Raw genomic sequence first — 26,031 nt, 5'->3', positions numbered from 1 at the left:
AAAAATATAATTATGAGAACAGTCTATAATCGTCAATTACATTTAAACATTTATAAAGAAATACATATTTTACTAAACTCCGAAGTCATGTGTATGTAAATATGTATGTATGTTTATGAAGATAAAATTTTGTACTTTCTAACGTTTCTTTAAAAATTTAGATTATAATATTATTTTTTTTTTTTACGAATATATTAATCCATGGATTTAATTTCTTCAACGAAATGCAAATATAATGTTTACAAGAAATTGATTTCAAAATTATTAGGATTCCATATTCACAGGATATCCGGATAGCGCACTCTGGTGAATATATTTGAGCAAGTCGGACGTTCTTTCACTTCATGGCTACGAGGAAGTTACTATTCAATTCAAGATGAAGGTAAAAATCCAATAATATTTTTGGAATCTTTCTTTACTCAAACAATTTAATAACTTTTACAAATACTATGAAAATTCGCAGATATTTTGTTTGCATTAACAATTCTCTCATCAGCTTATATATTTATATTTAGTATTGATTATATACGAGTCGTCAACATCGTGTTGCCCCCACTTTTTGTAATTGTTTATTAGTGTTTAAAAGCAATTATTATATATATTTTTTCTCATATAATATTATGTTATGTTTATTTAATAATGAGATTTCGATTTTAGTATTTTTTGAATGAAAATGATTACCGAATTAACGCGTTAGGAATACAACCTAACCTCTATATTTGTAACAACATTCAAATCGAAATTTTTGTAATGTTAATCATTAGTGATTATTCTGTTATAGTTGAACGTATCGTTTCCAGCCACAGGATGTCAAAAATTATTCGAAATTTCGGACGAGCACAAGCTCCGAATGTTTTATGAGAAACGCATGGGAGCAGAGGTAGAAGCCGATTCTCTTGGTGATGAATGGAAGGGATATGTTGTACGTATTTCTGGTGGGAATGACAAACAAGGTTTTCCTATGAAGCAGGGTATCTTGACTAATGGTAAGTATTTTTTAACTTTATTTTCGAGCAATCGAAGGTATTATTTCTTTTCTCTTAAATATGATATTATAATGATACTTGAAATAGGTCGTGTACGGTTATTGCTATCAAAGGGACACTCTTGCTACAGACCCAGACGTGATGGGGAAAGAAAACGTAAATCTGTACGTGGTTGCATCGTCGATGCAAATTTGTCAGTACTTGCATTGGTAATTGTGAAGAAGGGAGAACAGGTAAGATAAACCTGACATTCCAACTGTTTCCTACTGATTCCATGTTACTAGGGTGTATGCAAGAATAGCAAATAATCTTGAAATACTATCGTAGACATGGTAGATTAAAGATCGTTTTAATTTGGGAAACTGTTACATTATTTCTTACTGTTTCTCAGTGTACGAACGAAACAATGACAAATTCAATTGAATTATTTTTATCAGATTAAATAATTACAGTACCACTAATTGAATTAGTTAACTTTTAATAATTATTTTTACAAAGGAAATTCCTGGACTTACTGATACGCAAGTTCCACGTCGCTTAGGACCAAAGAGAGCTAGCAAAATTCGTAAGCTCTTTAATCTTTCAAAGGAAGACGACGTACGTCAATTCGTCGTCAGAAGACCCATCCAGAAAGAAGGCAAGAAGGAGCGTCTTAAAGCTCCTAAAATTCAACGCCTGATTACACCTTTGACATTGCAGGTATAATTAAAGAAACATTTATCAATATGTATCGAGACATTATCAAATCACTTAAATGATACTAATATTTTTGCTCTATATACTTACAGAGAAGGAGACATAGGCGTGCATTGAAAAAGAGGCGTTGCTTGGCTCGCAAAGAGCAAGCTGCAGATTATGCTAAGTTGCTGGCTCAGAGGCAAAAAGAAGCGAAGAATAGACGTCAAGAAGAGATCAAACGAAGACGTAGTGCTTCAATGCGAGACTCTAAATCATCTAATCAATCTGCTCCGACTGCAACGCAAAAATAAAAAGAGAATTAAAATGTTTTTAAAATAAAAAATTCTCTCCATATTTTTCTATGTTATTCTTTACCCGTCAATGAATAATTAACTATATGCATAATCTAAATGATCAAAATAGTAGAAGTAATAATAAGGATCTATCTAAAAGTAAATTAATACTATGTGGATGTATTTGTAAATATAAAAGCGATATTAACACATTGCATGCGGGCAACATACTTTTACGTTTTTTGCAGTCTATCACTGGGTCGCAGGCACGTAAAAATACGTATAGTATGGTATTTATGTTGCTAGGCAACGCTTTGCATTTGACCAAACCCCTCAAGATTCACGAAAAAACGCCTGCTGCACGCGTAAGTCTGCGGCGAAGTATACCCGCATCCCAAGTGTTAAATAGAGTCATTTGTTTTTTATTGAAAAAACAAATTAAATATTGTCAAATATTTTATAAATTAACCAATCAACGGGCAAACATGAAACAAATGAACCAACAAATCTGAACTTTCTGGTATTCCTAACTCATAACGATGTTCGCATTGACGAAATTTTAACCATGCAAAACACTGAAATAAGTTCTAATCTTGCAATTAATAGGTCTATCGTATATTGTGTGTGATGTTATATCAAAACTGTGTGTGTATTATGTTCTATATTTTATATCTAATGTAAAAAAGTCTATTCTTAATATTCATATCGTGTACAACACTTATATTTCAACAAAGAAGAAAAAAGATCAAAAAGATGTATAACAGTGCAGAAAGACAATCTATTTCGGAAAAAAGAACTTTGTCAACTCGTAACGGTTTAATATGTACATCACCGAGAGACGAAAATTCAAATTTCGATTTTAAATCTAGTAGAAACGACAGAAGAAAGAAATTGTTAAGTAAATGTGAACATTTATTGAGAGATAGTTCTTCGAATGGTAATCGGAAACCTTCAAGGGAATGTGATAAATCCTCGACTTTGGTTAAAAATGCAAATGACATTGATTTTTCGAAATATTGGGTTTCAGGAGAACAATTCTTTCGAACACCTCCAAAGAATTTCAACGAATCCGACGAATGTAACAACAAAGAAAATTCTGCAACTTTCGTACAACTTTTTGGTAATGACGACGACAATGATATTTTTCGAGGTTGTCGTCGCGTAAGTTTTGATCATTCGAAACTTGACGATACTTTTATTATCCCAACTCAAGAAAATAATGACGTTAACAAATTGGATATGTTAAAAGATGTTGAAACAAGTTCAGGTAGAGATGAAGATTTTCTTCAGCGTTTCGAATTACCATTTTATCGGCCTGAATTAGAAAATGATAATAAAATAACAAATAAGCTTGTTTTATCGAAATTTTTAAGAAAAGAAGAAGATTCAAAGGAAACATTGGATTGGATTATTGATTTAGAAAAAGCAAGAAAAAAACGTTCTTCTAACAATTTTGTAAATCATAAATTGAAACAAAATTCTTTGAGAAATTCATTATTAGATTCAAACTGCGCGATTGACACTAACGATTTTAACGAAACGAACCAAACTAGTCCGAACAAGGACTTTCGGAAATCGAATGTAACCGAAGATATCCAATCTTGTTGTTTCGAATCTTTGAAAAAAGGATATTGCAAAGACGCAGTAATTAATATTAGAAAAACAAATTCTCAAAGTAAATTGAGTAGTTGGATGGTTGAAAATATTTCTGATTTAGATATCGCGAAGGAATCATCTTTGAATTTGACGAATTCAACTCACTTTATTCCGAATACAATCAATGTATACAACAATTATATTTATTTATCATCAGAGCATTTAAAAAAATTTTTTGATATAACAAAGTTAACTAAATTACTACGAAGAGGTGCACGAGTTAGTCACATTAGACGAAGAACTTTCAAAAGAGCTGATTATAGAAGGAAAATTCATTTGGTTACTTCTCGTCAAAGAAATCATTCGAGAAAAAACGTTTGTGAAATTTTGGCGGGAATTAAAAAAGAACTATCGTTGATCACACGAAAAAAATCTCGTGAAATATTACCGAATTCTATTCATTCTATTTCTACATCGAAAGTTGAGGAAACTTTGAACGAACTTATTACGAGGTATTATTTATTTATTTATTTGAATTTTACTTTTTCAATCAATGATATACTTTTTTTCTTATTCTTTTTTATGTTACATAGGTGTAAAGATTATATTTGTAATAATAATTACCGCGAAGAAGCTACTACAAAAATAAATGGTTTATTGAGAAAAAACATTAATAATCTTCAAAAAGTTTTGAAAGAAGAAAGGCTCTCTCTGTCTAAGAAAAGCTTAAAAATATCTATGGAAGGTTTATATATATAATTATTGTGTATATAATTATTATATTTAGTATTATAATTATTATATATATAATTATTGTATACTTTAATTAATTGTTCTTTTATGTTATATTCAGTATGCATTAGTGGTAAATTTGACACTAAATATTTTGTTGTACTTGAATATCCAATGTCAATTTTAAGTACGTTTTTCGACAGTTACATTTTTTGCTTTTTGCAAATTTAACTACACAGGCCTAAAATTTGATCAATTTATTATAAAAAGTATCAGATCCTTTTTTTTGGAAAAGTGCATAATTGCCGAGATACTCAAAGGCGATTATTGTCTGGGGTCGAATTTACCACATATGCATTTAATGATTCGCTACAGAGGCCTGCACGCTAAGAGTTAAGATTTATCATTTTTATTTCTTTTTCTTGTAGAACAAGATTCTACGTTTTTAGAATTGAAATCTATTAAGGAAAAAGAAGATTTTCAAAAGATGAGGACTTCAAAAGATGACGTAATAGTTTTGAGTACTAAATTCTTGTTGATAAATATATGCGTATGTATAATCATTATTATATTTTTTGCAGGACAAGCAAAAGTTATTAAGTACTGGAAAGAAAATAATCGATCGAAGAGACAAAGTAAAGGGATTGTTAAACGATATGTTGCTTTTAACCGATGATATTTCTGTTATAGAAGATAATAAAGAAAATATTAAGAAGCATAATATTCATCATCAAAAGACTTCTTGGGATAATATGAAAAGGAGACCATCTAATAATAGGTTAGTTTATTTAAATATTGTTATGTAATACAATACAAGGGACAGTGGATAGGATAAAAACGTGAAAAGAGGTTCAAAAGAAAAGTTATTTTTTGGGGACTTTTAATCATAGGGGTATATTTAGTGGACTCCGTAGAGTCTTTGACCAACCATTTGTTATGGATAAGTGCTTATGCACACTTGTAAATTATTAATTGAAACATGAACGTCGAACGCATTGCATGTATGACTTACAGCTCCCCGAATGTTACGATTATTTTAAACGCGCATAATACAGTTAATATTTGTCCGATTTTAACATATAAATATGAAATATTCGCTTGACAGTAAGTACAATTAAATTATGTTTTTGTCTTTATCTAAATTATCTTTGATTTTGTGTTCGGTATTTTGTTTTCTAAAAAAGAATATCAAATTCACAATTAGCGACCCCCAAAACCCTCAAGTACTAAATTTTCTTGATTAACAGTTTAACAATAGGACAAATACAATATTCGTAAACATTAATACTTTCGAATTTTTTTACAATATATAATTGTATAAATATGCAAAATGGATTTTAATTTTATAATTTTGCTTAATTAAATAGTTTTTCTAACAGTATTATAAAAACGATACGATGATTTCAGAATGGAAAGTACAAAGAATCGAGGTCAAAATATAAAATTAAGCACGATAAAAAAAGAAAACCAAATGGAAAATGAAATAAATGTTGTATCCAAATCTCGAATGAATCCTTCTTCGAATGTTGGAAAAAATAAAATGATTAATTCGAAGAAAGATAAAACGTTAAGAGAGAAGCAAAATTGTTCAGAGAAGCCGATCGTTTGTCAGTACAAATTATTAGAAAATTCCAATAGGACGAAGAAATCAACGGATACAATTTCAAATATTTCTTTTGGTAATAAGAAAGAAAAGATTAAGAATAATGTTGGACCACGTTTGGAAACTATTCAAATAATTAAAGAGAAAAAAACGAGAAGGGTCTCGCCATCGATCTATCCTGCCTGCAGACATCTTGATCGAACAAAGAAACATAATGACATTCGCTTAAATCGGCAAGTCAACGTTCAACCCGTTTGGAAACCGGCTGGTGCTGTTAAACCTTTTGTTTCTAATCCGACTTTTTTAAGTAATGAACCGATTAATTCTCGCTCGCAGATGTTGTTTAATAAAGATAATCAAATAATAAGAAGGTACTTTGTTTATGTTATATATATATATATATATATTAAATAAATTATATATAATTAAAATATTATTTTACTTATAATAATAACCAAATAAAATACAATATTTTCAGATCAATTGCTAATCCATCAGAGCCAACAGTCTTGAAAAGAAAGCATTTCTGCAAGGATAATCAAAGAAATGAGAATTTGGTCGAGGAACGTGTAAACGACTTATGCGAATTATTCGCGTAAGTAACATTATTATGGTTTAATTACTGCATTAACTAATATAGTCATGTAGATATATTTTCATTGATATTTTTTTTGTTTAGAAAAACACAAATATCATCGAAAGGACTAAAAAGTAATAGAAATTCATCGAATATATTTTTAACGAGTGTTCGGGGTAAGAGTAGAGAATTGAATTTAACGAAAGACAAATCTGAACCTAAATCGCGTCCGCGTATATCTAGTTTAACATCAAGGAATACATCGCAGATTGTGTTTAAAAATGAACGCGATGGTAAATTACCAATGACAAGTAATTCTTCTACAAATATTCCTACGAATATTTTCATTAAAGATTATGAAAAAAATGAGGAGGTAAAGGACCAAATTCTAGACGGTCTAGAAAGAAACGATAAAAGAAAGTCGTTGATGCATTTATTAAAAGTTCCTGATGAATTTCCTGCAATTCGATCATCAACGTATCAAAATCAAGAAACTGAACAGTCAACGAAGAAAGAGATGAAAGAAGAATCATCTAAAGAAAAATTACATTCATCTAATGAAGAGATTATTAAGATAGACGATTCCAATTATTTATTAAAGTCAGTATTGAAGAGTTATGAAAATTTAGATCATCATACACCAATTGAGAATCAATCCAGTTTAACATCTTCTACAAATAATAGCTATAAAACTGACCTTAGTTCAGTATCCAATTTAATGACAGCGGTCGCTTCATCAAAATGTCAAGTATCATCTCTCTCTTCGTCAAAATCAAAAACCAACATGATTTTTAATCAGTCTATTAAGCCAAATCAATCAGCTGAGATAGATAAAGATTCTTTCGAAACTTTGATGGACAATAATCGCGAGGAGAATGAATTGGAGGAGTTAATTGAATTGAATGATCGATTTAAACAAGATTCTGATGTAATTGACAATAATGAGAAAGATAAAACCTCTCCTAATTTGGTATCAAATGTCTTATATTCTTCGAAAACAAATGATATTGAGGAGAATCCTTTAAACAAACTTCCCATTGATACTTCATTAAACAACAATAATGATACAGAGACAAAATCAATGAACTTAACGATAATAGAAAAGCTTCGATCTAACGATAATGAATCGATCGATCACATGATCGATGAAAAGAAATCTAAAATTTCGCAAACTATATCGGATTTAAGATCGTGTTGCGATGCTTTTACTTACATCGATGATGTCAAATCTAATTATTCTGAGCAATTCTATAAAACAATTATTTCTTCATCTCCTAATAAAATTGATTTAAATGTTTCATTGAAAGATGTTGCTACCAAAGTTCTTTCACAAGATCAATCGATACTACTACCAATTCAAATGATTTCAATTCTAACGAATGAACATTCCTATAAAGTAATGAAAAATAATGCTACTAATCTAAATATAAATTTAATAAACAATTGCGATGAAACTGATACTATTGTAAACGTTGAATCAAAATCAATAGGAACGAGCGATGAAGAAAAATTAAATCATAATGATAGATGGGTAAGAGAAACCGTAGAGTTATATTGTGAACAACCCAACGATAATCTATCGAAAACAGTAGACAAGGATCAGAAAGAAAATACTGATCTTCCTAATGATCGATGGGTTGAGGAAACTGTAGAGTTATATTGTGAACAACCTAACGATGAAAATGAATGTAAAGAAGATAAAATTAAATTGAACAAATCGTACGAATTGTTAGCAAAAATAAATAATGGCAATGATAACATTGAAAGATCTACGTTATCCGAATCGCTGACGAACCAATTAAACGGTATCAAAGAACAATTGCAAAGCGTTGATATACAATTGAATAAATTACAGGCGACCGCAATTCAAGCTAACGATATATTTTATCGAATTGGAAAAACTACTACCCCATATGATTCTAATTTTAAAGATATGACTGTATCGTCGAATGATTTCTCAAAATCATCAAATGAAAAGCAAGTAAAGAACGACGATAGATCTTATGAAGATTTACATAAATCTATAATAGAAGCCTCGTTATCTTCTTGTCATTCTTCCAAACGATCATCGAAAATTTCAGAAGAAGATTTTCAACTGCTTAATACAGATCTTAATAAAATGAGTGATAACGTGGATACATTGCAAACGACTTCTCGTTATTCGACATATTTCTACGAAACTGTTAGAATTTCTGAAGATAATTCGAATGATAATCAATCAAAAGAATGTAAAGAAAGGTTTTCAACAAAATCTAACTCGTTATCCGAAGATTCTTTAGAAAAATTCTTTGAAAAAGGAGAATCTATTGAACGTGATAAACGATTATCCTGTGAATATTTTAATGAGAATTGTAATCATTTTTATAACAATCTCAATGATTTCAACGACAAAGTCGAGGATACTTTGGATATGAAAATTAAATCATTTTCTATCGAAAATATCTTTTGTGAATCTAAGCCAACTGATTATTCATTATCAAATGATGAATCTGACGAGACCAATAGTTTCGTCTTTGATTCAATCAGAAATTCAAACAACACGGAGGAGAAAAAAGTGAAAATAATATCAGAAGAATCTCAACATTCCATTTTTTTCAACACTAATAATTCTACAAGAACAAGTCAATCAAGTGCTTTGAATATAAGAAATCAAGATTTAAAAATGATTAAATACTATAAAAAAGAGATTTCATCTCCTAATCTTCAAAACGAAGAAGAAGAATGTAATGATTTTTACGATTTAGCTATCACTAGAGAAGGATTACTTCTTTTGATCTATTTTACTGTGTGTTCCTTTGTATATTTTTGTTTGAATTTTTCTATTACTTGCGAGACGTTTATGAAGTAATAATAAATTTTATTTTTCTTCCTCCGCGTAGTTGATATTACACATGTTCGTTAGATTTTCGTGCATTTTTTCCAGGTATTTTCTCGTTACGTTTGTTTCTTAATAAAATTTATCAAAATTTAATTACATTGTTTTATATATTAACATAGTTTATATATGTATATTAGTAATATATTCAAAAACTATTCAAAACTAAACAAAAGTATCATTTAAACAAATAATATTAACAAAGATTATATGTGCAATTGCAATTATGTGTTGATACAAATAGGTATACGTTATATTCTACTAAAAATTAAGAGATTTCTTTGTATTTTTTGTTAATTTTATGTTATAAAACTTTGATAAAATATATAAAATTATAATTATTATTGCGACGATGTCTTTTTTATTTCTTCTTTTTCAGTTTATTTTCGTATTTATAAGAGTAAAAATATGATTTTTTTTGTCGATAAATTTTCAATTTTCATCCAAGACCTCGATGGTAGCTGATCCAGTGATATCAACCAATTCTTTCGAAGCAAACGTAGCAATGATTTTTTGTTCTCCTGGTTTTTGCGGAACTAGTTGATGTTCTACATAAACCTCTTCCAATGGTCCAACGTCCCTGAAAGGTAAAATTTTGTTTCTGGCCAATCCAGGACCAGCGTAATTAAATTTGCAATTAGTTAATGTCTTTTGCAAAGGATTCTTGAAACTAAGTGTTATGGTAGTTGGTCTTCCAAGGATTGGATCATCCTCAATCTGTAATATATATTAATAATAATTCGTTACAAGTTTTGATTTTAGAGATGGATACTTTATTTTCGTTTAATTAATTATCAATATCCAACCTTGACAGTGATATTTGGTTTGAGAACTTGAAAATCATCCTCGTCTGCCCAAGTTTGTTTCGTTTCTTTCACAGTAGCAATTGTGTAGAGTTTCATGATACAATATTCTACCAATTTATCCAAATAATCATCTACGGTGACTGTAAGTCTTAATTGTTCGTCTGAAAAAGAAAAAAAGAAGAAAAAGAGAAGAATAAACAAAATAATTATAGCATGACGAGTAAACAGGAAATATAATTCTAAATGTTTCTAAATAAGAAGAAAAAAATCGCATAGCCTAATCGATTTACATGCATAAATCGTTATGTAATAGATATGTTAATGCCTTATGCTGTTGCTTATGATGCGGTTTGTATGCGAAGATTTTTTCATATTCTTGTCATTTAAGTGCATACTTAAAAACAAATGAGAAATGAAATGTTGATATAACGACGCGTAGTCTCGGTAATTATTTTAATCTTACTTGCATTAGGCTGAAGAATAAAATCACCGGAGGCTCTCTTCACCAAGTTTGCCTTGACACCAGTATAGTAAACACTGCCCGCAGATAATATAGCTTGAATTGTTCTTGGTTGATTCGATTTGTTCTTTATATTGACGGTAACAGCAAATGGTTCTCCTATCTTAACACGTTCAAGATCTACTAAATCAAATTCGACGTCTTCTTTGCTTGGTTCTGGCAAAGAATAAAATCTCTTGGCTCTTTCAGTGCTACGTATTGCTCTGTACAAGGTCAATCTCTCTGCTTCCGTACCTGTTCAAAATAACGTATTGAGAGAAAAAAGAATACAAAACATCAAAGAATAAATAAATGAATAAACTTATCTGACCTTCTTTAGCTTTATAAAGAGATGTTATATCTTCTCTATCTTTATCACCGTTTGGATCAAAGATCCATGGTGCTTTCGTCAAGATCATTCGACCGATACTAAAAAAAAATAAAAATTAAATGTATTTTTATAAGTGGACACATTTGTAAAAACACATTGAATCTTTATTTATTATTATTATTATTAATTGATAATAAATATTTCAACTGACTGATATTTGTTGCAGTCAATTTTGGAGTATCCCAATTCACTTTCTGGATCTTCTTTCCATCTCATAAGATCAGCATTGACGGATGCCAATATAAAAGTAACGTCATAATTATAACCAACGGCACCTTGTCTTACAGCTTCAACCGATGCTGGTCCGCATTGATAGAAATTATCTGATGGTTCTTGCGGAGTAGCGTCTATAGCTTGCCAACCCCCATAACCCTTGGGTAAATCAGGCCTAGCCATCCAAACGTCGTTCCAAACGTGATAATTCCAAATGGAATCTTCACCTTCCAAATTATTTGGATCATATTCGAGTTCTTCGTTGTCCGCATTGTAATATCGATCGACCGATAAGGAGGCATTCGCGTCGTGAGCTGATACAAGATTTGATACAACTCTTGATGGTATTCCAAGAGCACGGCAGATAGTTGTTACGACACCAGCGAATACCCAACATTGTCCATATTTGACTTCGTTTTTTGTTTCTAAAAATTGTTCCAATATAGGAACACTTCCAGTCCAAGCTGCTGGCGCTGTACCATCTTCGTATTCACCGTCCCAACGACCAGTTACCACACCTTTATCATCGTTTGAATTTACCTACGAAATGTAACACTCGATTTAGCCTTTATTTTTTAATCAAAATTAATCACTTACGATTCTTGATATCGCTCGACACATTTTAATAGGATCTCCCCTGGATACAGCCTTGATCCCTGATCTTTCTAATAATAATTGACATGCTGGTAAAACGCATGCATCGAATTGACCAAAGATCCATTCTCTACCTCGAGAACTTCCCCATGGACCAACCCAAATCTTTCCAACGTCGTTCAAAACATACTCATCGAGAAGTTGTTCGTCTTCCATGAAGACCAGATCCTCTATAAGAAGTTTCCTATGTTAATAAAAATTAAATCACGATTGTTACAGACTCAATAATGCTTGCTTACATACTTTTTAGCCAAGGATTGAACAACAAGTATATATCATTTTCGTAATTGTACGTATTTGGAGGTTCTTTTCTTCCAAGAGTCGTTGTTTCAACGTTTAATTGCCACACACCTACTGGACTGTCAACAGGACTTCTAACTTCCACAGACAAATCCATTCCACGAATTGCTACCATTCGTACACCCCATGCTTCCAAATCCGTTAAATATGAGTCTCGATTTGTTATCGTGTTAACTCCCCTAGTACCTTTCATTATATTTGGATTTGGACCAAAACTAAACAAGAGTCTAACGATATCCGTTTCATCGACGTATTCACGATTAAATCTCAATGCCATATTGAAAGCTTGACCTCGTCGTAGTACCGGTGTTGGGTTTTCTGAATGAATCATTTCGTAATTATTTGTGTGATGGTGTTCAGCATTCTCCTTTTCGTACATATACACCATGTCCACGATTAATGGTTCCTGGTTCGACATCTAATTCACAGGTGAATATATTTTTATGATTTATATTTGTCAACTAATCTGTGTACCTATGTAAATCCATTTTTCCAAGGTAAATCAAAGTTCTCTTGTTTTACATTTGTTCTTTACATAATAACACTCAACTCCACAAGTAAACATACATCATATATACTTTGTATACGAGTAGAAATAAAAGATTGTATCCGCTTTTGAAAAATCACGTCATCGCATGAAAGGATAAGTCTAAGAAAGATCGATGTTGCGTGATCGAATTGTCAACGAAGTAGTTACATCCCCGAATGGAATGGAAACATGACCTCTTAAATGATTCATCGATTCCATCATTTTGTTACAGTGAAATCTCACATTCCGAGAATGTGAATAAGCTTCAAAAATAATTCTTCTCTATACATTTGGTTAAACTAACATCTTTCTTATTAAATACTTTTTAATGATATTTAAATTACGTGGGAGATCTCAAAAGAATTTAGAAAAAAAATTTGTTAACCTTCTGATTTGAATAAATGTAAAACACATTAAAAGTAGCTGAAAATGATACCCAATAAGCATAAAAGGATTCACATGTTTTTTATTATTGAACTTTACTTCTGTCAACATTTTTAATAAAGATTATTCAGTGTATCGAAGGTATGTTGACATAGAAAAAATACTACAAAATCTTTAGCATTATTTAAAAAACACACTACAGAAAATACACTGTAATTTATTAAACTTTGTGTTAAATTATTCATTTTACTTCGTCGAAATATTTTTTCAAATTCGGCTTTTGTGTCGATAGTATCGAATAAAATTCCTTTATGATTTGTTTATTTTTGATATAAGAAATGTTACGAGAAAAGTAATCGAGAAAGAAAGGAAAACCCATGGTGGACCTTTTTCTTGAAATATTTCTCTTATGAGATTATCTTTTTTCTTCTTCTACGTAAGAAATTAAAAATCGAAACCTAAGATGTACGATTGCTTTTAACGCATTTTTTCATATATATTTCAAAATAAAAATCGTTATAAAAATTCATTAGAAAAATTCCATGGAAAAATGGGATTAATATTTTATTTTCTGATTTTAAACAAAATAAATGGAATTAATTTAAATGTTACATTTTTTATTTTTTTATACTATATAGTAAAAGACTAACCTTGAGTGTTTTATTTTTCGAAAATTGTAGAACGTGTGTAGAAACTTTCACTTTTAGCTATCAATTTCCAAGTTAAGTTAACTTCTGACTGACAATTAAAGACGTCTTACATGTTTTTATATAACCTGCAATATCCACCTCTCCGACCGCAATATCCCTACTACCACGATAAAAACTGCCATCCTCGGTCACTCTTAATTATTATCTTTTAACATCCTAATTGGAGTTTCTGATTTTTTTATAAGCGTGTAAACGTTTGATCAAAGTCGAATCATTTACTTATTGTTAGATTCTTCCATTTTTATAAGGATTTTTGATGTCTTGGTTAATTATTATTATTATTATTATTATTATTATTTTACATTATAATTACTTTTATTTCTAATATTAATAATGATTATTCATAATCTCTATTTCATAAAATAATTTACATTGTACTTCATGAAATTAAAAAGTAATTTATAAATTATTATAATAAATATTAAAGAAAGACAAAATGTTCACCTAATCTATAGATTAAAATCGACTTTTCTTGTTTTTTATGTAAAAAAAAGGCAAAATTAAAAATTAATAATAATCTATAGATATTTTATTAGTATATTTTGACGATTAAAAATAAGCTAATAAGCATTTTAATTCTCGAGTTCTTGGACATAGCACTATTTGCTAGAAAAACTTATCTTATTGTTGAGATAAATAGAATCATAATGAAGTCCATATAATACTAGGTTTATAATATAACAACGTACACTGGATGCTGCGGTTTCCCGCATGTTTTATCGTAATCGTAAAGGAAAAGCTTATTTATTTATTTATCGTTGAAAGGATAAAAAAGAGTCCGAGAGAAGTTTTCATAAATTTTATTTTTGCGTTTTTCTTGTGTCTGTGTGTGTGTAAGTGATTTAGACGATTTATGTTGTAAAGTATTGGTCACCCTTTTCTCTTTTTCCAATTATTTATAAGTCTTCTTTCCTTTTTTACTTCTTTTCAAAAAAACACAGAAAGTTTTATTTCGATATTCGACGAAACATTATTTATAATTTTCGTTATAATCGATCATTTTAATCAACGACATAATCTGTTTTTTTTTTTATGTAAGAAATGAAAGATAATAGTTTCGATATATGTATCTTCATATTGATTTATCGACGAACGCAATCCGAATGTCAAAGTTAAATCAACAAGGTCAAAAGGAGAGAGAAAGAGAGAGAGAGATAGAGAGAGATAGAGAGAGAGAGAGAGATCAAAATGACGATGATGATGATAATTAAACAATGATCTGAAGAAACTTAGATCAATTAAAACTTATTTAAATAAAATTAGTCGACGCTCGGAATGCGCGAATCGATCGCGTGATGTGTTTTTTTTTATATTAATACTCAATTCAAAAATCAATCAATTTGAATTAGTGAAATATAGATATTAGAAGATTTATCTGATCTAATAAGTAAAATGGACCGTGTTTATATCGAGCACCCACCTAAAAAGTCTAAAAATATTTAGATTAAGGCAAGTATAGACGATATATATATATATATTATTATTATAAATAAGAACGTGGAATCGGTAACTTGTTCGCTACGGAATGCAGCAGCTAACGCATATTCGGCTTTCGCGGATTCAAATTGTTTCTTTCTTTCTTTCTATCTGAGCATCGAACAAATTTTGTTGATCCTAGGACGTTTTTCAGGAGTTTATTTTTCTCCTCCCTTAACGATATTTAATTATTCAATTTCTATCGAATTTTTTGGCACAAAAATACTTGGCTACCATCGTCGATTGTAAGCTTGCTAGCTAAATTTTTTTAGACATTGCTACAAATATTTGTATATTTTTTTATTACTTTTTTTAATTTCATTTTTCTTCTTTTCTTTTTTTCTCTCTTGATAAATTGACGATAAGTTCGCATAACGTAAATGAAATTGTTTACCTGTAGATTAATGAAAAAGAAAGACAAATAAACATATTCTATCTCATTGAGTTATTATAAACCGTTCAAGTATTATCAAATTTTGTATCGCTACTCAGTTCTTTCTCTTCAAAGTAATGGTACATGTTACTATATGTGTATTTTTGAACCCGCGATATACTTAAACACATACACGATAAACATACTGACAATCATATTCCGATACACGCATTCACACACTCTTTCTTTTTTCTCTCTCTCTCTTTCTTTCTTTTATTAGTCCCGATGCGTTAGCTCGCGTCTTTTGAAAAATCGAATTTTATCCGAACGCACCTGTTTTCCGTCTCTTCTATGGCACGTGTAATTATTTTGAAGCCTCGATTTACCTTGGAATTGTTGAAAGATTCGAATAGATCATATTGAAAAGATCTATGCGAGCTAAGTTAACAATTGAGTTGCTCGTTTTATAAAAGGGAAAAATTAAAATATGTTCATTGCACATTTCCGTTGGGACCTCAACGACGTCGGTCAAACAAAAAAAAGTTCGTTTCTACGTCGTTCGGCCATGAATGTTATTTTTCACGCCTTGTTTAAACATTTGTAATAAATAAATAGATAACTTAAGACAGGCATTCGTTAAATTCTAACATTAAAAATAAAACAATAAAACGAGGATTACCCGAAATCTAACGAAAGATCATCGATCGACCATTATAACAGTCATTAATTCTAAATTTGGAACGCCTGAATAATTATATGAAATAATCAACAAATAATTATACATATGCAAATACATACACGAAACTCAATATATAAAGGAATTTCTTAATTTTTCGCCTATACATATATAATATACATATAAGATTTTATAAATATACATACGTAGCTAATAATATAATAATTATTATAACTGCACTTTTCTTTGTTAGATCCCACGTTGTGCTCGAGGAAAATACGACCACGTTTTTTATTTATTTATTTCTTTTTTTTCCTCCTTTCCTTTTTTATTTTTCAATTTTACGAAACATTTTTAATAATCATTTTTATTGGTATAATGAATATTATTATCATTACAAAAAAAAATATTCATTTTCTTCTTTTAATTAAAACCCGTAGGACGCAATTACGGGGATGATAAAAAAAAGGAACAAAAAAGAACAAAAAGAAGAACGAAATTTATAAGTTATGAAAACGCGGTCGTGCATTCAACGAGATGCGTCCTCGATCCTATTATCACAGTCAATCTCCTATCTTATCATCATCATCATCATCATCATCATCATCATCATCATCATCATCATCATCATCATCATCATCATCATCGTCATCATCATCATTTTCTTCTTTTTCTTCTTTTACTTTTTTTTCCTCTTCTTTTTCTTCTTCTCGTACCACATATTATTATCAATTTTGTTGAAAAATTATTTTCCATTGGAAATATAATTAATAACATAACACTATTTTGAAACATCCCTTTCATATCCCAAACATTGAAAGCAAAAAAAAACACAACGAACGCGATAGATCGAGTACATATTATGTTTTCTCGGTATGCAAAACATTATATATTTCGCGAGCACTTTTTTATGTGTTTTTCGATTTTTCCATAAAAATAAAATATAACAAAAACATTAAAAATAAGAAAAACTTCCATGGATAATGATAATAATAATAATAACGATAATATAATAATAATATTAATAATAATAATAAAAATAATAATAATAATAATAGGAACGTTCGTGTGCACGCAAATACGGCAACTACTACATAGTTACTTTCCTTTTATCATTATTATTTTCTCTTTTTTTTTCATTTTTTTTCTTTTTCTTAACAATATTCAAATTAGATTGGTTATGAAAAATCTTCATGAACCCGCTTCATCATCGTTCCATTTTCTTTCTTAATTTTGCTTTTTTTTCCTTTCCTTTAGAATATCAAAACAACTTTTAGAAGCTATTGTAGTGCGCTACAAGGAATTCATAGAATTATGGCATTATTTTTGGCAAAAATGTGTTATAAATTCTATTACTAGTGTTTATCGAGCACATTTATCGATATCACAAAATTAAAAAGAAAATAAACAACGTTAATGCTCGACCAGTTGTCAAATTATATAAATTACGGACATAAGTAATCGCGAAATATGCAATTAATTCTATCTTTATGTATACATACTTGTTTTTCTTTTTTATCAATATACATGTACTATATGTGTATGTGTGTGTGTGTACATTTTTTTTTTGTATAAGTGCATGTACATAATTGTTCTATACATATATATGCATAGTATATATGTATATATATAAATATATATATGTACATATACATACACATATATATATACTTATATTTTGTTTCTTCTTGTTCATGTTTTTTATTTCGCACCAGGGAGCCTTGGTTACGCGTGACTAGTTTCGAACAAAATTACTTTTTTCGTTCGCTGTTAAAAAGCAACTTTTACTTCCATACTCATAATTTCTTCACTCATCCTTCAATTCATTTCAATTTTTATTAAAAAATCGTCTTTCTCTATCTTCATCCCTATTAATAACAATTTTTCTAAATCATTTAATGAAATCATCTACGATTAACAACGAACAATAGAAAACGCAAATGCGGAAAAAAAATAAAAGGCGTGGTAGACTCTCGTGATGAGGCTAGAAGGAGAGGGGGTTGATATTGTGGGAGAGAGAAAATATATATATATATAAAGAGAGAAGATGATCATCTTAAAAGCGTAAAATTCACTCTTCTCCTTTTTCATGACTGAGCTGCCTACGAGTGTCACAATCCCTGATTTCTTTTTTTTCATTTTCTTTTTCTTTTTTCTTTTTTCTTGTTGTTGGAAGTTCTAATCGTGATGGGGTGCTAAACGATATTTTATCGTCATTAATGATGTGGTGATCGCCATAATTGTCTTGCATCAGATTAAGAGACACGTTTCATACGCTAGCAAGGCGACGGATACTCGTATTATTATTATTTGGTTTAATGACATTATTATTTATCCACTCCGGGGGCTAACTCGGCGCATCTTCAGGTTCTATCGGGCCTCCGGAAACAGCTGCTGATCCTGTTTCACCAGCTTGGCTCATTGCTACAAATTGTTGCGACAACGTTTGCAAACTTTGCCGGACCTAGAAAATGAAAACACATTAAGTAAAAGCACACTTTCACAGAGAGAGAGAGAAACGTAAAAGAAACTAATTATAAGTTGAAATGTTCAAATTTACCTTAGCTATCTGATCGAGATTTGAATTAAGATAATGCAAGAGTCGATCGTGCGTAAAGTGTTCCGGCGAGACAAGAGGATGATTCAGATATGCCGTATGCAATCTATCAATGCGGAACATCATCATGGCTGCCGAAATATACAAAGCTGCTAGAACCACAACCAATATAGCAATAACTGTACCAGGCTTCAATCCACCAACAAACAATGTGCCAAAGGAACGAGATTTGTCTGGTGAGATTGGTATCGATGGTGTCACTGAATCCATTCTAAAATAAGAAAAAAGAAATTATTTAGAAAGCAAAAAATAAAAAAATAAAAACAACAACAAGGAACGACGCCAAAAAATCTCACAAATTTTCCAATATTCGTGTCCTATTTTATGTTCTATAGAATAAGTTAAAAACTCCTCTTTAGGTGATATTATATAATGAATCATTTACACTCTTTTCCCGGACTCTTTAGGATTATTATTTTTCCTTTGGATCGAAAAATTATACAAGTCTTATTTGGTTTAGAAAAATATTCAAAGAATAGAGTAATTTTATTGAGAATAATAATTGATTAACGATTCCTTTTGACCTATCCTATACAATCCAATATCCGCGAGAAGTACTTACAATTAGTTTTAAAGTAAGTAGGTCTGGTGTATGATAGTTTACTTGTATTTTTGTGTGTGTGTGTAAAAAAAGATAGATAGATGTGTAAAGAAGATTACCAACCTCGTACCAGGAACAGGAGTATGACTTGGTCTAGAAACAGTAGCTGACAAGCCATCGGTATCCGTACAAACGGTCGGTGGTCTTGAAGCAGTTTGATCGGTACCACTTTCTGACATACTCGAATCATCCTCTTCAGGATTAACTTCCGAATCGTCGACCAGCAACGTATCCGGTGGTAATAACTTAACCTCATCGGGAAGAGGTAAAACATCCGGTGAAGTTCTCGGTAATAATGCCTCATCCCAAACCTGTTTCATCAGCTTGAAGGTCGAATCTCTCGAGAGTAAAGAACAGAATACGTGTCTCTCATCTTCCGTCGCTACTGCGACCGCATTTGGAATGATCTTAGCTGTTTTCTCTTTACTGATCTTTAATACCGAGGCTGTCGGTATCAACAATTTTGTAACATAACCGAAAACGTTGCTATAAAAGGCAAAGTAATTCGGTGTTATGTAAAGATGACCTTGAAGTAGGATATCGCCCACCAGCGCACAACTGTAGTAGTTTAATACACGTTCATCTGCGGCTACCTGATGTCGAAATTTTGAAGACTAAATATTAGCTCTGACAAACTGTCCTTTTGCTTAGTCTAATTAAATTTTAATGATAATAATGATACTTCATATTTTTTTGGTGGGCAAACAAAACAATATGAATCAGAATTATTTCTTTAATTTTAAAGACATACCTCAACATATTACATTTTGAAAGTGAAAATTGATGACATATGTTTTGTATTCTATCGGACTTGGAATATATATAGGGCATTTCAAAAAGTTATGAAGTTTTCAAAACATGGCTTTTTTTCTTTTAAATAGCCGTAACTTTGTCAAAAATTGACTTATCGGGACATTTTTTTTTAATTTTTTTTTGTAATGTACTTTTTGGAAAAAAATAGAAAAAAAATATTTGAAGTCAAATTCTTTAAGAAATTTCGTTTCTTTGGAAAAAAAACTCAATTTTTTCAAATTCCAGTATTTTTTATTTTTTCCTTTTAAACTTTAGCTCACTCTAAACTTAATTCCGAGCTTCGTCTGATAGGCCGACGTTTCTTTCTATTTTTTTTTCTACTTTCAAAATTTATTTTTTATTTTTTCGCAATATAATTTTCCTTTTATATTAAAATAAACCTAAATAAATATACATATATTAATATTTTTAAATCTATTTAATGACCGTAGGTTAATTATATAATATCGAAAATTATAATTATAAAAAAGTTGCAATGGACCATGTGTCAATTTTTCTAGTCAATAAAATTAACAATTTATTTAGATTTTCTTGGTCGTTTAAATAATTTACAAACAGTATATTGTTCTGAATCAGAATAATTCCTTATAAACAAACATCTATCATTGCTTGGTATAATACTATGCAACTGCTCAATTCCTACAATGGTATTTGTTTTTAAAAATTGGTCAACTAGATCATCTGCAGCTTTATTGTAGTTTTCACTTGGCGAAAACTTCACCGTTATGGTTTCATATGGTGTTTCTTTGTAAGGAATTATTCTGATTCAGAACAATATGTAACTTATTATATATATATATATTATATAAAAGAACAATATGTAAATTATTTAAGCGATCAAGAAAATCTAAATAAATTGTTAATTATATTGACTTGAAAAATTGACACATGGTGCATTGTAACCTTTCGACCCATCAGACGAAGCTCGGAATTAAGTTCAGAGTGAGCCAAAGTTTAAAAGGAAAACATAAAAAATACCGGAATTTGAAAAATTTGACGTTTTTTCTAAAGAAACGAAATTTTTTAAAAAATTTGACTTCAAATATTTTTTTTTCCAAAAAGTACATTTAAAAATAAAAAATTTAAGAAGAAAGACGTCCTGATAAGTCAATTTTTGACATAGTTACGGCTATTTGAAAGAAAAAAGCCATTTTTTTGAAAACTTCATAACTTGTTTTGAGTTGGGTAAAAAATTTGAACAAATTCTTAGAAAGGTTTTTAATGGGATAGAAAATGATAAAAAAGTTTCAGCCAAATCGAAAAATGATCGATTTGACGTGGAGTGCCCCATATATACATTTAATTACAATTAATAGTTCAATGCATTTGCTTGCTATTTATCCCGTTTTTATTCAAATTTAACTCATATTCTTTTGCTTTGCCCCATTAGAAAATGATATCTTTATTTCATTAATTACCTGAGTAAAATGCCGATGAAACTTTTTCTGTCTAGCACTGCTGGTGGACGATGGCGAGGATCTAGATGAAGATCTACTGATCTTCGCTGGAGTTTGAACAGTTCCACCGGCTGCCATCGATGGAGTACTCCTGCTCAATGGCTTTGAAAGCTGACTGAAATGATAAAGAGAAACATTATAAAAAAAAAAAACAACAACAAAATAATTGTTTTATTTAACTGAAAGAATTCAGTATATTGTATATAGCCCATATACAACATTTTAATTTTTTAACATTCCTTCTGATTCCCAAATAAAATAATCTTTTTCAAGGTTCTTTACAGAGATACAAGAAAGACTACACAATGGAAGTATACGCCGATAGCTTCGTAATCAAACATTATCGATCCAATCTTTATCTTGATGTTGTATATTTTAACAACGAAAATATGTAGAATCATGTAGGTATTTTCCACAATAAATTATATTCTGGTCTCGATCAAGATCCATACCTTGTAAAACAATGGATATGTAAATATTACGGTATTTGCTAATGTAAATAAATTCATTTAATACCACGACGATAAGAATCTGAACATTTTCTCGTCAATCGATTCTATTGATTTTACAACAAAATGTTTCCATTAAAAGTTGTACGGATTTAATAGAAAATTTAATATTTATTGCAGTTATTTTTGCAGAAGTAGCGAGATACGAAAGACAACAAATTTTCTTTAAATGGAAATCGATACTTTAGGTTTAATAAAAGTGGTAAAGAATATCAATACAAATTTAATGAGCACCTATAGTGTACCTTTCTATTGATATTTCATCGTGCTCAATTGAGACGCTTAAAATGACATACCCTGTATAGTGCACATAGATTCAATAGACAGTACTATAATACAAGCACTCTCAATGATGCTTCCATAGAAACATACTCTTCAATTACTAATAAATTTGGTACTTCGACCTTCATATATATTAAACTTGTACGTATACTTATATATAATGTATAAAAGAAAAAGAATAAAAAATAATCAAAAAGATATATATAGGAGAAAATGAAAGTATATTTAACTCGTTTAAGCCACTGTTGATAGTGTTCGTCACTGAATTACGCCTCGAAGTTTTCGTTTTGACAGTAGCACCCCACAAATCATTGCTCCAAACGTCGAATTTGATTCCTTGCATCTTGTTGTTTCGCATTTAATTCGATTAATCGAAACGAAAGAGCAATCAGGTCGATTGGTAAAACTTTTCCTTTTTTTTCAATCGTATCTCTTCCGATACGTTAAAGGAAAGAGATGAAAATAAAATAAACACAAAAATACGCACAAACACGCGTGTACACAAATAATACACTCTTAATGTGTTATAAAGATTCTTTAAATAGAACTTCCACTTCGACACGGGCCCCAATCCGCAACACTTATAGCATCGTAAGTTAATAAAATGTTAATAACGCGTGTTTCTGCGTTGGGTCTGCACACGATTTTCGATAAGACACGGTCACGATTAAAGTGAGATCTGCGAAGCTTATCGAGAGAGTTGCAGGTGGAAGACCTAACTTTTATCTAACTAGATCAACGCTCGATTGATATCGTTATAAACGAAACGAACAAAAAATTTCAACCGCGTTAAGTAGATAGATATAGATTTTATTTTGTAGCAATGATAAAAATGTTTTCGAAAAAAATATTAATAACGAGAAGAGAGGATGAAGATTTCTATTTATGTACTAACGGAAGTAAGATCTATCGATCTCTATCGATACCTATCAATATTACTATTCTTGTTGATGAACAAATAATAAAGTTATCTGGAAAATCTATCTCTCTTTTCTTATCATAAACCGATTTAGGGGAATAAATCGGAAAACTCTGATAACTATTACATTTTATTGTGTATTGCTGGATGAGAATGATTTATATATATGATCGTAAAGATCACTTTTTTCCCTATCAACTTCCGACAGCTGTGTCAATAAAAACAGCTATACTACGCTTTCATAAGAACACACAGGTGTCTCGTTATCGCATTATCTCTTTCTAGATCTTTATCGATCGCGATCGATAATCATTTTAAAGTACGATGAGTTCGATGAGTTTTCTTAGAAAATGTTTAAACGTTTATCTTACCTATCGTTACATCTCAATGCTGCATGACTCGGACTTCTTGGTGGTTGGGAAATTTGAGTATTAGCAACAACAGTAAGCTGAGAAGTACCACCGATTGATTGTTGACTCGTTTGCGGTACTCCAGGCGTTGTCGTTTGTAATGGTGTACTTGGTGCCGAACGTGCTCCTATGGACCCCGCAGACCTAATCATCAAATTTAATCAATTATATTATTATCGATCGATTAGCGTTAATTAGAAAATCTTTCGAAAAAATATTAATAAACAATGTAAATAACTAATTTTTAACAATGTAAATAAACACCGAGAGATAACGTTTGCGAAACGTTCGAAATTTCATTTAAAAAGAAAAAAAAATGCACGATTTAAATTTTACCTTGCTCTCGTTATTGTACCAGAAGATAGGCAAAGATCAATCAAAGCACGAGTTTCGAACTCCATCATGTCGTTTTATTTCTCAATTAGTCAAGTTCGTTTGATGAAAATATGATATCTATGTAAAAAAGAAGATTCGAATTCTCCTATTAAAGTTACTCGTCTCAACGGCGATTGTCAAATTCCAACAATCGACGCGAGATCTAATTATTAATCTAAACATTAAATCAAGACATTTCTCAATTAATATTATAATATCAAGAAATATCATGTAAATTAATAGAAACCACGTTCGTATCGACACTTTTTAAAGATCATTCTTTTAGACGAACGGACTCTTGCTCCCAAAGTTTTCAATGCCAAACGTGCAATAAAAATGAAACTCATTTTTAATGATTGTGATTAAATATGCGATAGAAAATAATTGTAATGAAAATAATTGTAATAATTGAAAGGAGACGGGTTGTTTCAGCTCACTCAGCCTTCCTCGGACCAGCCGGGATATAAGACTGACTCGATTTCGACATACGTAGTTTCGACCTATATCATACGTAGAAAGGAAAAAAGAAAAAAATAACTACCACCACCTTAGCTCTGACCTTTCGATCTTTTCAATTATTAATTCACGCACTTTCGTTAACTCCTTTTCCAAGTTCTCGAAGTATTGTAGGTTCTCAGGGTATTTTGTGAAAATGTGTAGGAAAGAAAACCCATTCTCTGATCATCTTTCATCGTATTATTTTTATTCTACGATATGAGTGGTGAAATTCAATTAATAGTTATTACTTTCGTGTAAAAAAGAAAAAATAATACAAAATAAAAATGAAAATAAAATCGAATGAAATTAAAATTGCGAAATCGATTAAGTCGATCAAAAAAAGTGATCGATCGAAATCTAGTATCTACGATCACTGGACACACCCTATGTGGTAATGATTACATATCTGCGTATATAGAATATATATACGTACATATATATTTACTTATATTTATGATTATCTTATACCACGTGGCGGTCACGGGCATTTCTAAGAAATCAATTGCCTTTTCTCTATCGTTTCATTGAAAGTCTACTTTTTCTCCTTCTCTCTCCCTCTCTCCCTCCGTTTCTTATTTTCTGTCACTTTTTCTTTCTTCGTCCCTGTCCATAACATTTCGTTTACATTATTAAGATACGTCAGGTGTTCTTCTTTCTAGACTTTCTTTCGAAGGACATTATTAAATGACGTAATACTCCATATATGACATATATCGACAAATTTGATCAATTTTTATGCAATACAGGATATATAAAAGATATACCTATACGTTACACGTTTTACGTAAAATAACTTACATGACACGTTCAGTCTGTGTTCGTGAAACGTTGGAGACACAATATGTTGTTTAAATAACATCTATTCTCTTTTTTAAAAGTAATCACTCTTTCGTTTTCTCTTTCATATATAATTAAGTATTGTTGATAAACAACTAAAGATACGATCGTTACTATTTTGATAGAATATTTATGATTGGTGATAAAGCACGAAGTAACTCGAAACTGTTTCCGCCCACATTTTTATAATAAAATATAGAAATGATCTGCTGTCATGAGAAATGCAGAGCAGTTTTACTCGATAAAAGTGGCAACTAAATAAAAAATGAATATTTTTGATAACCGTAACGTATTGTAATATCATTTTCGTGACTGATATTGACGCATTATGATGAGGGATCAAAGTTTTACAATGTTAATAA

The 26,031-nt window shown here is 30.3% G+C and overlaps 4 protein-coding genes across 6 annotated transcripts in view; 2 read left to right on the top strand and 2 right to left on the bottom strand.

The window, feature by feature from the left end:
• Nucleotides 1-297: 297 nt before the first annotated feature.
• LOC122522218 (40S ribosomal protein S6-like) lies at nt 298-2,018 on the top strand. Its single transcript, XM_043643068.1, has 5 exons — nt 298-382; nt 782-986; nt 1,074-1,219; nt 1,485-1,685; nt 1,775-2,018. The coding sequence occupies exons 1-5, from the start codon at nt 377-379 to the stop codon at nt 1,973-1,975; spliced, it is 759 nt and encodes a 252-aa protein (XP_043499003.1). The 5' UTR covers nt 298-376; the 3' UTR covers nt 1,976-2,018.
• A 95-nt stretch (nt 2,019-2,113) lies between these two features.
• Nucleotides 2,114-9,313, top strand: LOC122522105 (uncharacterized protein PF11_0213-like). Its single transcript, XM_043642911.1, has 7 exons — nt 2,114-4,065; nt 4,147-4,298; nt 4,714-4,793; nt 4,867-5,063; nt 5,693-6,259; nt 6,367-6,483; nt 6,568-9,313. The coding sequence occupies exons 1-7, from the start codon at nt 2,711-2,713 to the stop codon at nt 9,311-9,313; spliced, it is 5,214 nt and encodes a 1,737-aa protein (XP_043498846.1). The 5' UTR covers nt 2,114-2,710.
• A 393-nt stretch (nt 9,314-9,706) lies between these two features.
• LOC122522213 (hemocyte protein-glutamine gamma-glutamyltransferase-like) lies at nt 9,707-14,103 on the bottom strand. The gene is made up of 8 exons (XM_043643060.1): nt 13,767-14,103; nt 12,147-12,621; nt 11,847-12,073; nt 11,188-11,789; nt 10,977-11,074; nt 10,610-10,900; nt 10,147-10,307; nt 9,707-10,057 (listed from the first exon to the last, which is right to left on the bottom strand). The coding sequence occupies exons 2-8, from the start codon at nt 12,619-12,621 to the stop codon at nt 9,773-9,775; spliced, it is 2,139 nt and encodes a 712-aa protein (XP_043498995.1). The 5' UTR covers nt 13,767-14,103; the 3' UTR covers nt 9,707-9,772.
• Nucleotides 14,104-18,039: 3,936 nt separating this feature from the next.
• Nucleotides 18,040-26,031, bottom strand: part of LOC122522214 (GRAM domain-containing protein 2B-like) — a 35,617-nt gene continuing 27,625 nt past the window's right edge. For 2 of the 3 annotated variants that reach the window (XM_043643062.1, XM_043643064.1), the window contains exons 4-8: nt 23,921-24,103; nt 21,801-21,954; nt 19,633-20,183; nt 18,912-19,179; nt 18,040-18,815 (exon numbers count right to left, since the gene is read on the bottom strand). In XM_043643062.1, the coding sequence (XP_043498997.1) occupies nt 18,699-18,815; nt 18,912-19,179; nt 19,633-20,183; nt 21,801-21,954; nt 23,921-24,103 (1,273 nt within the window). In that variant the 3' untranslated portion in view covers nt 18,040-18,698. The remainder of the gene's footprint in view (nt 18,816-18,911; nt 19,180-19,632; nt 20,184-21,800; nt 21,955-23,920; nt 24,104-26,031) is intronic. The other variant, XM_043643063.1, reaches the window with a different exon arrangement.

Source organism: Polistes fuscatus, unplaced genomic scaffold, assembly GCF_010416935.1.
Source record: "Polistes fuscatus isolate 324 unplaced genomic scaffold, CU_Pfus_HIC Scaffold5, whole genome shotgun sequence".
Lineage (NCBI taxonomy): Eukaryota > Metazoa > Arthropoda > Insecta > Hymenoptera > Vespidae > Polistes > Polistes fuscatus.
This window is presented reverse-complemented; position numbering and strand designations above follow the sequence as displayed.

Bases quoted from the DNA above. Each gene is read 5' to 3' on its own strand.
- LOC122522218 (XM_043643068.1), top strand. The intron at 1,220-1,484 runs GTAAGATAAACC...ATTTTTACAAAG, and splicing joins TTGTGAAGAAGGGAGAACAG to GAAATTCCTGGACTTACTGA. The intron at 1,686-1,774 runs GTATAATTAAAG...ATATACTTACAG, and splicing joins TTACACCTTTGACATTGCAG to AGAAGGAGACATAGGCGTGC.
- LOC122522105 (XM_043642911.1), top strand. From the start codon at position 2,711: ATGTATAACAGTGCAGAAAGACAATCTATTTCGGAAAAAAGAACTTTG. The intron at 4,794-4,866 runs GTAATAGTTTTG...TATTTTTTGCAG, and splicing joins TGAGGACTTCAAAAGATGAC to GACAAGCAAAAGTTATTAAG. The intron at 5,064-5,692 runs GTTAGTTTATTT...CGATGATTTCAG, and splicing joins AGGAGACCATCTAATAATAG to AATGGAAAGTACAAAGAATC.
- LOC122522213 (XM_043643060.1), bottom strand. From the start codon at position 12,621: ATGTCGAACCAGGAACCATTAATCGTGGACATGGTGTATATGTACGAA. The intron at 12,074-12,146 runs GTATGTAAGCAA...AACTTCTTATAG, and splicing joins GTTCAATCCTTGGCTAAAAA to AGGATCTGGTCTTCATGGAA. The intron at 10,308-10,609 runs GTAAGATTAAAA...TTTCTTTTTCAG, and splicing joins TATTCTTCAGCCTAATGCAA to ACGAACAATTAAGACTTACA.